Source organism: Phalaenopsis equestris, unplaced genomic scaffold (assembly GCF_001263595.1).
Source record: "Phalaenopsis equestris unplaced genomic scaffold, ASM126359v1 Scaffold000800, whole genome shotgun sequence".
NCBI lineage: Eukaryota > Viridiplantae > Streptophyta > Magnoliopsida > Asparagales > Orchidaceae > Phalaenopsis > Phalaenopsis equestris.
The window spans coordinates 118,787-137,952 of record NW_018165240.1 but is presented as its reverse complement, the minus strand read 5'-3'; the positions used below and the strand labels follow the sequence as shown (position 1 = coordinate 137,952).

General features: G+C 34.7%; 1 protein-coding gene across 1 annotated transcript; it reads right to left on the bottom strand.

The window, feature by feature from the left end:
• Positions 1-4,092: 4,092 nt before the first annotated feature.
• On the bottom strand, positions 4,093-18,712 carry LOC110031263 (cyclic nucleotide-gated ion channel 2-like). Its single transcript, XM_020734379.1, is given in 9 exon segments — positions 4,093-4,900; positions 5,086-5,172; positions 7,088-7,324; positions 7,607-7,718; positions 13,615-13,949; positions 14,932-15,147; positions 17,290-17,538; positions 17,541-17,898; positions 18,352-18,712. Coding segments are annotated over 9 exon segments (2,127 nt in total). The 5' UTR covers positions 18,393-18,712; the 3' UTR covers positions 4,093-4,408.
• Positions 18,713-19,166: the final 454 nt, after the last annotated feature.

The following is a 19,166-nucleotide window of genomic DNA, read 5'->3' as shown; positions in this document are numbered from 1 at the left end:
CGCTCTTCCAGGCCTTAAGAAACCACGCAGAAGGTAAGTACGGTCGACCTTTTCCCTCACTATCGACCTCGATTTTCACCCCTGTTGTTCCTCCAATAAGATGTTCGATCAAGTGTCGATAGTTTAGATCAGGAGATAAGAGTTTAGTTTTCAAACCGTTTAAATTATTTCAGCGTAATGTCTGTTAATCCCCGATATATCAGGCTCCGATCCTTCATGGTAAACTGAATCCCTTTTATCTATTCGGCTTAAAACCCTATTTTCTTTTCTCAGTCTTTGCTTAAATCTGACTATAATTCACTTAAGAATCAGAGGGGAAACATCAATTTTTGGTGAGTTTTAGTTTTGAAATGAGGTATCTATATTTAAGTTTCAGGATTGGAGCCAATATCAAAAGCTGCCGAAGTTATTGGATTAAAATAATTTATCTGCTATTTTTTCTTCTGGAATTGGGTATTAAATTTTTGTGGTTTTATTTGTTGTGCTTGCTGTGATTTTATATAGTATGCTTAGTGTTGAAGATGACTAGCTCTGAAAGTAACAACAACGACACCAAACCTTTATCCCACTAAGTGGGGTCAGCTACATGAATCATTTTTCTCCATTGCGTCCTATTGAGTATCATATTTTCATTTAATTCTAATAAATTAAGATCATTTTTTATACAATATGGATGCCCAAGTCTTTCTAGGTCTACCTCTAACTTTCTTAACATATGTCGAATCTAAAACATGTACTCTCCTAATCGGATAATCAGACGTTTGACGTTTAATCTGACCAAACCATCTAAGATGACTCTCTAATTTTGTAGACCACCGGAGCTACACCAATCCTATCATAGATATATTCCTTTCGCAATTTGTATTTAAGTGTAAAGCCACTCATCCACCTAAGAATTCTCATCCCGAAAACACTTAACTTAGTTCTATGCTTCTCTTTTAAAGACCAACATTCAACGCCATTGAGCATTGCAGATCTTACCACCATCTTACCACCATCTTATAAAATTTAAAATTTTCCTTTCAGTCTAAGCGATACTTTTCTATCACACAATAGACCCAAAGCATTCCTCCACTACAACCAACCAACGTGAATTCTACTAATAGCATCCCCATCTATATCACCATCACTTTGAACAATAAACCTGAGATATCTAAAACATTCACACCTTTTAATAATTTGATCACCTATATTTACAACTTTTTTACTAGAGCTACTACTACTAAAATTACATTCCATTCATTTAGTTTTAGATCTACTCAAATGAGGGTCTTTAGAATCCAATGTAAACCTCTATGATTCAAGTTTTTTCTGAGCTTTCTTTATAGTCTTATCCACGAGAATGATAACATCAGCGAAAAGCATACACCAAGGTACATTCTTCTGTAAATATCCAGTTAGAGCATTCATAACTAAAACATATGGGCTTAAAGCCGATACCTGATGTAATCCAACTGAAATAGGAAATTATTGAAATAGGAAATTATTTGTTCAAACACAAGTAACAACTATAGTATACATATCTTTAATGACTTGAATAGTATACATATCTATACATATCTTTAATGACTTGAATATAAGTCATATCAACACCTTTCTTCTCTAGAACTCTCCAAAGGATATATCTTGGAACCTTATTATAAATTTTTCTAAATTAATAAAACTCATATGTTGATCCTCCTTATTCTCTCTGAATTTCTCTATCAAACCTCTCAATAAATGTATAGATTCTACAGTATATCTGCCCGACATAAACCTCAACTGACTTTGAGAAATCTTTGTAATACATCTTAACCTATGTTCAATTACCCTCTCCCATAATATTAAAGTATGACACATCAACTTAATTTCCCTATAATTTGCACACTCTTGTGCATCTCTTTATTTGTGCATCTCTTTATTCAATACTCTTCCTCCACTCCTTGGGCAATGGGATCAAAATACTCTTTCAAAATACTCTTCCTCCACTCCTTGGGCATCTTTTTAGTTTTTAAAATAATATTAAGATTTTAGTAAGCCAATAAACTCTCAAATTTCCTATTTATTTCTTCACTTCAATTGGGATATCATCAGGTTCTATAGACTTTCCACCCTTGGTATTCTTTAAAGCCTCATCAACTTCTTTTTTACTAATGCAACGTTAAAAATAAAATATTTTATTATTGTTAACGATATTAAGGTCATTAAGATCGATCATATTTTCAGAAATTTAATTAAAAAGTTTATCAAACTAACTCACTCACCTATGTTGAATATCTTTTTCTAAGAAAAATATTTTTTGATTTTCATCTTTAATACACTTTACTTAAGTTAAATATTTACTTTTCTTTTTTCTTTATTTGACTAGTTTATACATATAATTTTCAGTCTCTTTAGTATCCAATATATTATAAAGATCACAAAAAGTAAAATTTTTAGCGTCACAGATTGTTCTTTTAGACACCCTACAAGTCATTTTATATTTTTCTCAGTTCTCTAAGCTTTTATATTTAGACCTATTTTTATAACATAACTTCTTATATTTTATCATTTTTTGCATATTATTATTTCACCACAAATTATTTTTATTTATATGAAATTTTTCTTTTGATTCTCAAGTACATCTTTTGTCATTTGTTTAATAGTGCTTATTACTTTATCTCACATAAAATTTTTTCTTCACGAACATCCCAAATCTTGAAATCTTGAAGTTTACTTATAAAAATAATTTTATCTGTATCTTTTAGGTGCCCCCATTTACTTCTACGATAATGATTCATAGTATTATTTATTTTACAATTCTTCATCTTAAAATCTAAAATTAATAATCGATGTTGAGTATTTAAATTTTCAATCTTAAATCCCCACTTAGAATGACCTTACAATCTTTACATTCTTGATGATGATTTTTTTTTCATAAGAAAACAATCAATTTGTGTTTTATTAGATCCATTCTTACAAGTAATAATATGCCCATTTTTTTTTGAATAAAATATTAACAATAACAAAATCATATGCTAAATCAAAATCTAATATGATTCTACCTTCTTCATTAATCACTCCAAAACCATAGCCACCACGAATATTTCTAAAATCTTCTACCATTCTACCGAATTTTCCATTTAAATCTCATCCAATAAATTTTTTTTTTAAGTCCATAATTTATCTTTAGAACGTATATTTGAACCTACTTGAGGAGCATAAACACTTATAATATTAAAATCTTAGCATCAACAAAAATCTTAAGAGTTATAATTCTATCTCCAATTCCATTAACTTTTACAATATTATCTTTCAAACTCTTATCTATAATTACACGTATTACGTATACCATTTCTAGTGCTACTCTTACTTAAATACTAAAGTTTAAACCCTAAGTTATCAATCTCCTTAGCATTTTCTCTAAACCATTTAGTTTCTTGAATACATAAGATATTTATCTTTTGATGAATAATAATATCAACTAATTTCATTAAATTACCTGTGAGAGTACCTATATTCCAAGATTCTATTCTATTATTAGTTTCGTGAGCCAACTTCTTTACTGACATTCGTCTGTAATGTGATAACCCTTGCTTATTTGACACTACACTTGGGCACCGGTGTAGCAACATTTGCACACTTTTTCACTGTATTCAAGCTATACAACGTGTCGCTTCCAAAGGATGCCCTAACATTTACACAATGATCAAAAGGATTCATGTCATAATTTTCTGATAAATTCTACGTTGGCTTTTGAATATCTTACGCAACCCTCCACTTTTCATATTCAATACTTAAGACCCGACAATGACAGTGTAAGTTTGATTAAATTTGGAAAACAAAAATTGTATTGAATTTTACTAACATCAAAACTAATTCACCAAAAGGAGAAAAATCAAATCTTCAACTAAATAAAAATAAAAGGGAAATAATTTACACTGAAATCGTAGGTAGTACACAATTCTTATGTATTTACATATCTCACATTTAAACTTTCATATGTACATACATAGCGGTGATAGCATTTTTGTGCTTTAAATCTATGCTTGAAAAGATGTATTTCAATTTTAAAAAGTGATAAAAATGCTATTTTTATGTGGAATTAAAGATTTGAGTGTATAAGCAAACATATGCTTCCATAAGAAGATAAACACCTCTAAAACCCTAAGTTTCACACTCCATTAGGAAATCTTTTTCGAAAAAAAAACAGAAAACATCAAACAACAATTTTATTTGATGTTGAAGTAATCATACAGAAGCAGCTATGCCTGATAAACTTAACAGGGGAATCACACCCAAGCAGTCTACATGAGAAAGCTCATGGAAGCCATTAGAGAATTCAAAGGTCAGCTACTGGAGAACTCCATAACAGAAGAACATGAAGAGGAAGAAGCCATTGTTCGGGAGGAATAAGCCCGCCTTATAAACAGAGGACCTGCTTCTTGTTTCATTCAAGATGGTCATGAGGTCTCAGTGACATGAACATGGCTGCATAACGTCGAAGCCTGCGCTCATCGCCGCCATTTTCTGATGTCTGAACTGCAGCACTGATGCCCCCTCTCCTTGCTCTGTGTCGACGCCATGCAAGCTGTATGTTCACAGCCGCCCAAGTTCGCCAATTTGCAGAGTAAAACCTTGCTGCTCTCTTAAGCTTCTCATTCGCAAATTTATACCTGAAGTGCTCGGTTATGTATCTGAGATGAGGCGCGTTGAGACTAAAGGCTTCTGTAGGCTCAACGCAAGTAATGGTTGCCGAAGAAGCAGGCCGGCGTTCGATAAATGGACGACGAAGACACCATGAGAGGAGCTCATCACCGAATAAGCCACCGGGGCCTAGAGTGCAAGTGGCTACCATTCCTCTACTGAGTTGCTGGCTACTCTGCAAGGTCCCTTTAACTATGAATACCATGCGCTGTACTGGGTCTCCTTCTCTAATCACCTGGTTTAAGGCCAGTTTTAAAGTGGGATTAGATAAAAATTTAGGCTTTTTCTGTGTTATTATGAATATTTATACTAATTTATGGAAAAGCTAGAATTTCTTCGTAAGGATATGATGATTTTATTTTGTACAACACAACAAAAGCAATGAATCAGCACAATTATCGAACAAAGCCCTTATTTTACCTTTTCATTTTTGGAGAAAACCAGTGGTTGGACTCTGTCGCATATGTTGTCGAGGATAAGGTCATCCAGATTATGAAATATCGGAACCTGATGAACAAATTGAATATGATTAGCAAGTTGCAGATACATCTTTAAAGGCTTGACTGATAGAGTTTTCTGTTAGTTTAAAATCCTGTGAGGAATTATAGTGCTTTAGTTTGAGGGAGCTATTATTAATAATGCATGCTTAAACCCAAATGAAGGTTATTGATGTTAAAAATAGGATTTCAAGTAATTTTTGAGCTTGTTAAATTAACTTGAATTTTTCTCATTTTAGTTTGTATTACATATGAGAGGAATTACTTGAAATGTTCGAAGAGTTTTTGTTGTAACCCCCAAGCTTGATTCCCTATATAAGGCTGCATGTACTAACGTGAAACAAAGGGAAAATCTGAGAAGGAAACAAGATTGAAATCTTGTGATAATCTATCCTCTTTTCTTCTCCCTTCTCTTATGCTTGTGTGTGTGTGTATTTTTGTTTCGGTGCTAAGAAATGAGTGAACAAGACAGATTTCAGGCGCTAAAAGTTTTTTAGTGTTATGGGAAGTCACCTAGAAGCCCACCTCCTACTCCATCTATTTTTCCTTGTTTCGACAATTATCTTGTATCTCATTGATCGAGGAGAGTGTCAAAATAGTCCGTCCTCTTATTGTTGACATGAGGCCATTTTAGTCAAAATCTATAGAAGTGTCAAATTAGTCTCCAGGCCCTTGATATTGGGGTTGAAATAATCCCCCTTAGGGACTATTTTCAGCTCATATTAAAAGAGTTTGGGGATCAAAATGTCACTTTTATAGACGTTGGGACTAAATGCGCCCCCCCCCCCCCCCCCCCCCCCCCTCGATTAAGGGGACTACTTTGACACTTTTCTCCTGGTTGATTTCTCCACTTATTTTTGCCTCACAGTGGATTAAACTCTCAATTTTTTCATGGATTTAGCTTACACAAACTTATAAATTACGTTTTCATTTGTTTGTGATGATATATATTGTTCAATGTAATCCTAATAGCTCTTCCAAATCTGCAGCCTTTCTCCACTCAATATTTTGATGAGTAGATGATTTATTGTAGTTCCTAACTGATATGGCTATGGTATCTTAAAATTTTTTAAGTCATTTTATTCTGTAAATATTTAGGTTGATGCTGTTAGATCTTTCAGCTGCAAAAATTGGCATCCTCTTTTCTTAAAATTTTTATCTCTGCTTGAAGCTCATATTTTGTTTGGTTTTATGTATTTTGTAACAGGATGGGCTACCAGTGAGCTGGCGGATAACGTTTTAATGAAAAACATGTTGGACAATTTCCTCCAAACAATTCCACAAACTTCTCAAGAATATACAGAATAAATTATATCAGGATTTCTTGATACAAATGCACATTGGATGAGTTCTTTAATGGTTGATCAAGTGATGTCTTCAATAAATTGAATTCTATATTCTATTTTCTTAGGAGTAAAGTGCTAAAATAATCTCCTAACTATTTACATGAGGCCATTTTATTCTCAGAGTCTTTAAAAGTGTCAAATTAGTTCTTAAGGAGGACTATTTTAGCCCTCCTTAAAAGAATTGGGGGTCTAATTTAACACTTTTATATTCTCAGAAACTAAAACGACTCACGACGAAGAATCACGTGACCATTTTAACAGTTTTCTCATTTTTTTAGCATTTGTATTCTGTTTTTCCTTAAGTTCAAATAAGCCTTCTATTAGCATTTTATTTTGTATTCTTACCCAATGTCTTCCTATTTTCTTATTGCGCATTTAAGGGTGTGTTTAGCGCTGACAGGTCTTGTTTAATGAATCATTTGATGTGTATATGAATCAGAATTTTCTGATACAATTTTTTATAAATAAAAAACAGGTTTTTATAGAATATAATAAAAACTACAGCTAATAAAATAATTTATATAAAATTATGATCGAAACATTAGAGCATTATAAACCTGAAGCAAGAATGCAATGCACCTGTTTGATGAGATCAAGGCATATCCAACGCTTGATGTCTCTCCTCAGCCCTTCTGGCAAGTCTTGAATCATCTCCATCTCATCCTCCCCTCTTGTTGATGCCCATCTCTGCCATTCATACCGTCTAACTCTCTGTCTCAGCTGCGACGGAAGCTGTCTTCTCCTCATCCACCACTCCAAATCTCTGCACCTCAGCTGCATCTCTCTCTTCCTCGCCATGACCGAATGCAAAAATACCTACACATATACTTGCTTGAATTTATTGATTTGTTTGGGCATTTACATACATAGCACACAATTCTTATTTACCTATCTCACACCTAAACTTACATATTTACACACGTAGCACTCAAGCCTTTAACATCATCTAAAAATTGACACGTTTTTATACATAATTTAAAGCTAAAAAGTGCTGTGTATGTAAATGTGAAACTTTAGGTGTGAGAATTGTGTGCTAGGTATGCAAATTTCTTCTTTTTTTTGGTATTCTTGATAGAGATTTGATTCCCACATTAATACCTGAATGTTTCCAATCAACAGGGTGAAGAGCATCAAACCACTCAGGACTATACTTATGCTGAATATGACTTCCAGCCAGTGACTTGTTGGCTCCAGATTGTTGCCGAATGTACTGCATGATAACGGTTTTTGTTAGAAGTGTCAAATATGGGGGATTGGAGTTTGTCGATGTCATCAACCCAAAAACTTGAACAAAAAGGTACCTTTCACTAATATAATGTTTAAAACTTTTTTTTTTTGAGGGGGGGGGGGGGGGAATTTTACATACTCGCATACTCAGTGTTTACATATCTCACACCTAAACTTTCATATTTATATATTTAACGCTTAGATGCTTTAAACCTATTCATGAAAAGGTATATTTCACTTTTAAAAATTTGTAATAATGCTTTTTTTATGTGATATTAAAGATTTGAATGCTATGTGTGTCAATATGAAAGTTTAGGTGTGACATATTTAAATACATAAGAATTGTGTGCTATGTATCTAAATGCACCTAATTTTCTGCTCATATGAAAGTGCTTTGTCCCCAAAATGAAAACTTTCAGCATCTTTAAATATCACTCATTAGATGGATAAAGTGAGTTCCTAAGTGTTAAACTTAACATCATGAAAGTTTGAAGTTAGTTTCACTTGTAAGGGCATTAAAGCCACCTTCATCTCTGTTTTTTTTTTGCTTAAATTAATAATATAAAGTAAAAAAAATGTTGGGTTTGAGCATTATTTGATTTGTAATAATGACAAAATAATTGGACAACTACAAATGAAAGTTCAAACAGGAATTATGTCCAGGCAAAATAAATATCACTAAAACTCGCTTTAATGTGACAAACTTTTAGATTTAAGATCCAATCATTTTCAAATACTTGTGTCAAAACAAGGTACCCTTAAGAGTTACTTATACATTTAAATAACTAAATTGTTCATAGGAGTTGCCCGCTTTTGAACTTGATCATATGAATAGCTATCAAGAAAAAGGGGGGCTTTGCTAACATTTTTTTGCTTATTGGAAAGTTAAAACTCCATAGACCAGGGTTGGACATTCATTAGTGAAAAAATTTAAAACAATGAATAAGGTTCACCATTAGCATACTAAAATTTCAAAAACAATGAATAAGGTTCACTGTTAGTATATTAAAATTTCAACTCTTATTGACTTTCTATTTAGGCAATCTCTCCTCTAACATATATCTTAATGGTTTATTTCTTTGCATGGAGTTAGAAGTCATTCTTTGCAAAACAATGAAATTTATCATTTGTTCAGATTTTCATACATTAACATTGATTTCAAACTCTACAAACCGTCTCAAAACTCGCTCGTCGAAACTAATTACTTGATTTTCACAATTGGAACAAGTGAAAACAAAATCATCATTTTCTAAATGTTTTTTTTTTTCATTTACCAAGTAACTAAGAGGCCATTTGGAATCACTTTTAATTTTGATACTTTATTTTTTATTTATATTTTCTTATGTTTATTCTTTTATTTGAAATAGAACATTGTTATTTTGCAAGTAATTATGGGGCTATTTGGAGTCATTTTTAAGTTTTTTTTTTTTAATTTTTCTTTTATTTTGTTAAGGAAGTACTCCGAAAAGTTCACCTTCTAATTTCACCGTGGAATAGGACAACAAGATTCAAGAAAACCAGAATAAAAAATTTAAGAAAGCGCAATCAAAACAACTAGAAAAACATACTGGAAATTTAAAAAATATGAAAAACCACGGAGCCACACTACCACAAGTTTCTCTATGTAATTTAGAAAGTTTTACAAAGAACTCACACAAGTTTTCTCTCCACACTCACACGAAGAAACTTACAGAACTTGCACCAACAATTTTCCCTCTCCAATATGACACAAAAATCACACTGAATCACAAAAATCCACTTCTTTGACACTCCTCATCTTCACCGGAATGCTTATCAAATAATTCAAAAGAAAGAAACAACAAACCTTAAGAAATATGCTGAAACAAATTGCTTGAAAAACCAATCTTTTCATGTATTAATTGCACCGGGCGGTTAGGCGCCCAAACATGGCGCCTAAGCTCCAAGTTCTCGGTATCGGTGCCCAGAAATGGGGGCCAAGGCGCCAATAGGCGCCGACCTCTTGGGAATACGAGCAGCGTCTGCTCCTTAGCAGGCGCATATGTGCCCAAAGCCGACACCAAAGCGCCACTGTAACCGCATCCTTATGGGTCGGTTGAGCGCCTCTTAAAATTGCTTGGAATGCTTTGACTCTATACACACTATAAAAAATCTCTCACTTGGAGACAAACCACCGAGCACCAGTTCTCTATAGTTGTATCTCCATCTGAATCGCCTTCATAGACACATACTGTGGTCACGTACCGTGGTGTGGCTCACCCTCGGTCTCAACCTCATGAAACCCAACTGAAGTCAAGCACAACTTCAGTTCCTCAACAGTCACTAACTTCATCAACATATTCGCAGGATTTTTAGTTGTATGTATCTTTTTTAGAAATAACTTCCCATTTTCTAGAAGAGATCGAATGAAATCATACCTCAGTTGGATGTGTTTTGCTATGGAATTAAAACAACGTTTTTAGCAAGATGAATCACATTCATACTGTCATTGTAAAACTTTTCAATCCCCTGCTCCTTGCCCAATTCTGACATGAAGTTCTGTAGCCAATTCATCTCATCGTTAGCCTCAGTGATAGCAATATATTTGGCCTCCGTAGTTGAAAGTGCAACGATCTTCTGTAACTTGGAAACCCAACTCACCGTCATGTTCCCCAATGTGAAGATACACCCCATTTTACTTCTCCCATTGTCCACATCTCCTGTCAGATCTGAATCTATGAATCCCTGTAGACCGATTTCTGCATTTCCATAACAAAGTGCCCTGTTGATTGTTCGTCTCAAAATACCTGAAAATTCATTTTACAGCCTCCCAATAATGCCTGCCTGGATTGCTCATATACCTGGTGACTACTCCCACTGCATATGCAATATCTGTACTGGTACAAATCGTCACATACATCAAACTTCCAACTGTTGAGGCATACAAAGTTCTTTTCATCTGTGTTTGCTTTGCTTCAGAGTTTGACGATAGTTCCTTAGATAGTTTGAATTGACTACCTAAGGGAGTGCTACCTGGTTTCACCTCACTCATGTTGAACCTCTGTAGGATCTTCTTGGCATACTCAGTCTGAGATAACTTCAGTGTTCCTGCATTCCTATCCCTGCTGACTCTCATCCCGAGGATCTTCCTAGTTTTACTTAAATTCTTTATCCCGAACTCACTTGATAACTGATCCTTCAAGTCCCTAATTTTTTTATATATGCCCTTGCAATCAACATGTCATTCACATACAAAAGAAGTAAAATATAACAGCTAGAAGTGTTTGATGAAGCAAAAGTGTTCTGCTTGACACTTCATATGCCCATTGCTTTACATGAACCTGTCAAACCTCCTGTACTAGTATCTCGAGGTTTGTTTCAAGCCATAGAGGCTCTTCTTTAATCTGCAGACCAAACATTCTTTTCCTGGAATCTTGTAACCTTGTGATTGCACCATGTACAGTTCCTCCTCCAGATCTCTATGTAAGAAAAATAATTTTACATCCATATGCTCCAGATGTAGATCTTCCTCTGCGAACAAACTCAACACAACTCTGATAGTCATCATCTTCACCATTTGGGAGAAGATTTCTGTGTAATCCACTTATTCTTTCAGCTGGAAACCTTTCACAACAAGTTTTGCTTTGTAGCGTTTACTACCATTTGACTCATTTTTCAGCATGTAGACTCACTTAATGTGCAGTGTTCTTTTGACATTTGGTTGTTCCGTCAAATTTGACTCAAAAAATTGCATTTCTTCATCCATGGCGAGCTCCCACTCACTTTAATCTTCAACTTGAGTGGCATCCTCAAAGCGCTCTGGTTCACCACTATCAGTTGGCAACAAATAGTGTAGAAAAGGAGAATACCTTTGTATGAGCTGTTTTACTCTGCTGGATCTTCTAACTTTTGTAGCAGGCGACTGAGAAATTTTCAGTACTCGTGATTGAGCACTTGTTCTTTCTCCATCTTCCTGATCACCAGTATCATCTGTCTTGACATATCTGATTTCTTCATAAGTAGCTGACAAAATATCTTGAGTTTTGACCCTGTTCTTGTACATCTCCATTTCATTCAAATTGACATCTCATTTTCGATGAACTTCTGATTTTGATAATCCTAAAACTTTTACTCAAACTCATCCAAGTCATATCCAATGAAGGCGCACTCAATAGATTTTGAGTCAAGTTTGCTTTTAGACCCTGCATCAATACACACATATGCAGAACACCTAAGTACTCGTAAGTGAGATAAACATAAATTTTTGTCAGTCTAGGCTTCTTCCGGTAAGCCTTTCTCCAAAGGTATTGATGGACTATGGTTGATAAAATAAATTGGAGTATTTAATAATTCAACCCAAAATTGTTTTGGTAAGCTTGCATGCAGCCTCATGTTCCTAGCACGCTTCGTGATTGTTTTATTCATGTGCTCAGCTACACCATTCTGTTGCGGTATCCTTGTGACAGTGAACTCATGCCCACCCCCCTCTATAATACTGAAATTCTCGAACTTCTTATTACGGTTCTCACCCCCTTTATATGATTTGAGACACTTCAACTTCAATTCCCGTCTCATGTTCTATCATTATCTTCTATTTCTTAAAGACTTCAAATACACCATATTTATACCTTAAGAAATTAACCCATACATTTCACGTGTGATCATCAATGAATGTGACAAAATATGGAGAACCTTCAATGGACTGAATTGTAGTAGGATCTCATGCATTAGTATGCACTAACTCCAGTTTCTTTGATTTCACCACTAACCCTCTCTTGGAGAAAGAAACCTTCTTCCGTTTGCCACAAATACAATTTTCATAGAAATCCATATCAACTGATTTCAAACTCAGAAGCTTATTGTTTGAAATTAGATACTTGTTTCTTCGGTCATTGCTCTCAATTGAATCGAACCCCGCTCTGATATCAATTGTTTAAGGAAACTACTCATAAAGAGTCACATTTTAATTTCAACGTGGAATAGGATTACAAGATTCAAGAAAGCCAGAACAAAAAAAATTAAGAAAGCTTAATCAAAGCAACCATAAAAGCATGTAGGAATTTTACGTAAAAGTCACACCACCACAAATTTCACCATGTAATTCATAAAGTTTTACAAATGACTCATATAAATTTCTTCTCCACACTCACACGAAGAAACTTACAGGACTTACACCAACAATCTTCCCTCTCCAATCCAAAGCATAAATCACGTTGAATCACTAAAATCCACCTCACTCCTTAAATTCACCGGTATGCTTGCAAAGAATTCAGAAGAAAGAAACAAGAAGCTTTAAGAAACCTGCCTAATAAATTGGCTTGAAAAACTAAATCCGCGCCGGGTGATTTGGAGCCTAAGCACCAAGCTGTCATTATCGGCTCCTAGAAATGGTCGCCTAGGCGCCAATAGACTGACGCTTAGAAGCCGGTCTCTCGGGAATAAGAGCAGCGTCGGGTCTTTAACGGGCGCATATGCGCCCGAAGCCTGTGCCTAAACGCCGGCTCCACTATAGCCGCCGCGCCCTTACAGGGTACTTGAGCGCCCATGGCTGGCACCTAAACGCTAACCTTAAAATTGCTTGTAATGCTTTGGCTAAACACACGCTCTAACATGTTCTACTTGAAATAAAACATGTTTGGCATGTTATAACATATTTAATTATTTTTAAAAAAACTGAAAATAATTTTTAAATATCCAAATGTTTTTAAAAGCATACTAAATTTCTTTCTGAAAGATAAATAAATAAACAAAAACATCTAAAAAATACACTAAAACTCATATTTTTAAAATAAAAGTAAAAACGAAAATAAAAATAAAAAATAAAGATGATCCCAAATAAGCTCCAAATCAGCGCTAGAAAAACATAAAATACAGTGTTATTTACAACTTGATTCCTTGCCATTTCACATTTAAACACATACCTGAGAGTCATAAGGCCCCAGAATATAGGGTAAAGGATTTTAACAGCTAGAGAATTGCTGGAAACCACAGGAAGAGCTCTGTTGTAGATTCCATAATGAAATGGACCTTTAACATTCAAACATACAGGATCATTTTGAACTCCTCCAACTGTTTTACTCGTGTTGTAGGTGCGGCACGAAAGTCTGTTCCGAGCCGAGGCAAAGGGTGGATTGAAGCAGACTTCGTTCGAGCAGGCGAAGGATAAGAGATTGCAGGATCTGTTTTTCTCACATTGCTGCTTCAGACATGATGCAATTCTTTGAATTGTAAGTACATACCAACACCCTCCAGCTACCTGGATATATTTTTGATTGGTTATGGATATAAAAGCAATATTGGAACTACTGATGAAGTTCTTTTTATAAATTGTTACAATTGTGTAAATTATGTAAAAGCTCATCTTTAACTTTTTTGTGTGAAAATGTTTTCCTTTGTGTTAAACATTTAAATATTGGGGCATTTACATGCATAACACACAATTCTAATTTATTTGCATATCTCCGTCCTAAACTTTCATATTTACACTCGCAACACTCAAATCTTTAATATCATATAAAAAATAGCACCGCTGTCATTTTTTGAAAGTGAAATGCATATTTTCATGCATAGGTTTAGAATGCCAATGTGATATGTTTGTACATATGAAAGTGTAGGTATGAGATATGTAATTACATAAGAATTGTGTACTGAGTATGTAAATTTTACTTAAATCTTTAGCATCACAACAAAAATATCACCATTACCTCTTAAAAGTGAAATACACCTTTTCATGTATATATATATTCAAGAAAAGGAATGATAAGAGGCTATTATACGAGCCTCCAGCCACCCTTAATGTGTCTAATAATTCGAGTACCATCTTCTCAAGGCCAATTGTGCCAGAGGGGATTCGAACCTCCGACCTGAGGGGTCTTATACCGTGAATGTCAACTAACAGACTGGGGTATTTATATGTATTTGCATTCATATCACACAATTCTTATTTATTTACATATCTAACGACCAATCTTTCATAGTTGCATTTATAACATTTTGGTGTAATAAACTTAAGCACATGAAAACATGTATTTCATTTTTAAAAAATCTGCAATAGTTGCTTTTTTGATGTGATGTTAATGATTCGAGTGTTCGTTATGTCAATACATAACAATTGTGCGGTATTCATGTAAATGCCCAAATATATAAATGTACATGAATTATATTTATATTGAAATAAATGTAATTATTTTTTGTATCTTTTGCTTTATAAGAGGGAGTTAGGGGGGGGGATTGCTTACATGTGAAGCAATGAAATAAGCAATGAGATTGAGTCCAAAGCCCCACCAAATTGAACCAAAAATGAGACCAGTGACCTTCTGCATCCTCCTCATCATGTATATGATGTGATAAACTTTAGGCAGGAATTGGAACAAGAACATGAGGATTAGCATTGTCATTATCAGCTTCATCTCTTCCTCTTTTATCAGCTTTGGAACCACCATCCAAAATGCCACCTGAAATTTGTAAATCAAATTAGATAAACTTCTCAAACAACAATGAAAGATTTTTTTTTTAAAAAAAAAATTTCTAGGGCATGCTGAGTAGGGCTGTTAACGATTCAATTTCGAGTTGAGTTGGTCTCAGCTTGAATGGATTGAGTGCGGCCTGAAATCGGCTTGTAGCTCATTATATTCGATTTCGAGCTAACTTGGCTTGAAATTGAATTGAGCTTGATATGGCTTGAAATCGAAATGAACGGGCTCAAATTGAGCCATTTGATTTTGTTTCAGCTTGAAATCAGTTCATGCCTCGTTATATTTGATTTTATTTAAGATTATATATATAGTTTTTATAAATAAAAAATACTTTTAAGCTGATCTTGAGTCAGTTCGAGCCGATCGATGCATGACTTGAAATTGCCTTGAAAAATATTCGAATCAAAGTTTCACCTCATAACTCAACTTGTTTATTTCGATACAATGCAAAATTCACATTAATATTCGAACGATTCATGATCTTCAAGCTAAATTCATAGGTTTATAGACGAGCACTCCAATCCAACAACTTTGGATCCTGCATTTTATTTTCAACCAATGTGTTGTGTATTTAAACACGAACCCTTTAAATTTGACGAACATATTTTGTATTTTCTTTATAATTCTATTCTAATGTCATAATAATTTTGCTTAGATTACCTTCTTGTCCTTCTAATATTTAAAGAAAATGACATCATACAATTGTAGCTAAAAGTGGTAGAATTGCAAAAATTAAAAAATTGTGATAAAACAACCCTCCCAATTATAAATAAAAAGATTTACATAAATACCACCTAATTCATATGTATTTCAGAGCCTTATAAATAATATAAATTTCAATTAATTAATTATTTATTTTTAGCTTAACAATGATGTTTAATTTGAGATTAGTGCTGTGAATTAATCCAATGATTCTTAAGTCTACTATAATGGAATTTATTTCAAGATATTTTGACATAATTTTAATTAGCTAATTAATTAATTTTGTTAGTCTTAACAAACCAATCCAATAAATTGCAGGCCAAATTTCTTCCTAAATATATATTGCAAAAATATCCAATTCTTATTTATGTAAATATGTAACCTCTAAATTATAATTTTTATATTTATATTGCCAAAAATCTTTCATATTAACAAATAAAAATTATTATTATTTTAACTTTTGAAAAACAAAATATACAATTTTTTTATAAGAGGACATACATATATATATTAATATGTAGGGGCATTTACCTATATAGCACAACTATTACTTATTTACATATCTCACCCCTAAAATTTCATATTTGAGACATTTACATACATAGCACGCAATTCTTATGTATTTACATATCTCACACGTAAGCATTCATATTTACAGAAATAGCGCTCAAATCTTTAATATCATATCAAAAATCTCATTACTGACACTTTTTAAAAGTGAAAATCACCTTTTTAAACAAAAGTGTGATGCAGGTAAATATGAAAATTTAAGTGTGAGATATGTAAATACATTAGAATTGTGTGCCATGTATGTAAATTTCCCAATATTTACATATTTAACACCTATATTATTATCATTTTTTAAAAGTAAATCATGTTGGGTAATGTGGAGACCCAGTCAACCGCAATTTAATTAGCTTCATAATTATGAATCTCACATCTGCACTCCTAATTTCTATAAATAACCTCTTATGATTTGTCATAAACAAGTCAAGCAAGGTCAAACAAAGCCAAACAAAGTCACAAGACAAGCGAAGACCAAGCCAAGTCCTCTAAGAGAGAGAGAGATGAAAAGAGAGAGAGAGAGAGAGAGGAAATGAGAGAAGAAAATAAAAATTTTATTGTAAACGTCGAGGGGCTCAAATGTGTAATTCCTCAAAGTAGTAAAATCCTCTGCAGCTCCGTGAACGTAGTTAAATTTATCGAATCACGTAAATCTGTGTGTCACTCTAGTATTTTTTTCTTCGTGCAATTTTTTTCGTTTCATTTTTCGCTTTATTGTCGTCGTTTTTCACAACAAATCCTACTTTTTTTTCATGCATGGATTTAAAGCACAAATAAATATGAAGTTTAGATGGTTGATATGCAAATACATTAAAATTGAGGGGTATGAATGTAAATCTCACGTAAGAACAGTACCTGAGGAAGAGGGAGTATGACGAATAGATCAAACCAGAAACCCTTAACGGATCTCAAATAATGCTCCGCCACCATTCTCCCATCCCACACCAGCTTTCCGCAGCCAATCACAAGCGATTCTCGCGACACGTAAGCTATCCGAATCTGCAGCCACATGTGGCCCACATGAGCCACGTCAGCAGCAGTTCTCAGCACCGTCGCCGCCAGCACCAACCCCCCATCCATATAAACACACGGCGGCGGGGCGCCGGCGCGGGAGCGCCGCCTCCGCCGACAGAGAGCGAGTAGAAGAACAGCGGGTCGAGAGCCAGAGCCACGGCTCGAGCCAACAGCAGGCCGCGGTTCCACCGCTGGACCCGCGGGCTGCGCGGGTCCAGAACCCATTGGCCCTTACGGCCGGCGCGTCGCTCCGGGCGTGGGTCGTTGGTGTTGGGCTGGATTGGGATTAGGGAGGAGCCCGCGCTGGCGGCCCAATTGGGGGAATGGGCCCGATCGCAGGTGGTGGAGTGGAAGCTCGGTACGGCGGGTTGGGTGCAGGCGTAGCATTCCGACGCCGGTGAGATGTCGTCGGCGTTGATTGCAGTACGGCGGGGGAGCTTTTCGTTGAGCCTGCGGGAGGGTTCATGATGTAATTTTGGAAAAAAATAGTTTCTTTATATGTAATTAATGCTTTGCTATTGAAATTTATAATAGCACCCAAATCTTTTGCATTTACTTATCAAAATTTGATTTTTACATTCAAAGATTCATTTTTTTATGTATGGAAATGCGAAAATAGCGTAATCCACCTTTTAATACATAGGAAAGAATGTTTAGGTTGTAAAAATCAAATTTTTGGTGTGAGATAAGTAGCACACACACCCATAAATTTATCCTTTTGATTTTAATGTTGGAATGAGTTAAGAGAAGAAAAGAATACGTGGGAATGATTTGTACGTGCGGATGGGTGTATGTGGCTATTCTTCGATGGTTCTTGGGATGTACATCTTTAATCCGCACATACAGATGACGACACATAATATGACCTCGATTAAGAGAGAAAAGAGTGTTTTAGTGGATTACCATGAGAGCATAGTGTGAAGTTTGGCGAGAAAATGGCGCATCTTCTTCCATAAATGATGGAAACCATGAGAGAATTATGAGATAGTTTGAGAGAGAGAGTTCAGATGTGTGGAGAGGAGAGAGGAAGGATGTATATTTGCTCAAATCATAACTCAGCCCTCTCTCTCTCTCTCTCTCTCTCTCTCTCTCTCTCTCTCTCTCTCTCTCTCTCTCTCTCTCTCTCTCTCTCTCTCTCTTCTCTCTCTCTCTCTCTCTTTCTATCTCTGGCTCTCCCTCTCTAGGTATGTGAAAGAAGATGGTGGAGAAGAAGAGGAGAAATTGATGAGTGTTGGGGAGGGAGGAGGGGAGAAGAATAAGAGGGTGGGGGAGATAGGAGTGTGGTGGAGAAGAAAGGAGAGGACATGAAGAGAGGACATGAGGTGGGCCAGAGAACCCACATGTACTTTGTAATTTGATGTAGGAGCATTTACAAATATACCCTCCAATTCCTATAAATTTATGTATCTGACACCTAAAGTTGCAAAAAAAAGAAAGAAATAAACTTTATATTTTATATTTATACTACCTAAATCTTTCATATCATGTCAAAAATGACTCAATTTTAATTTTTTGAATTTGAGATACACATTTCCATGCATAGGTAAGGGGGCGTGTATGTAAAAATTGAAGTTTAAAGGTTATTTATGTAAATAGATGGGAATTGGGCGGTATGTATGTAAATCTTTCTTTGATGTATAATAATTGAATGGAAGTCATTGGAAACCTTTTGTTCTTCGAGAGATTTATCTTGAAGAAAACTAACAAAAAAATATGTG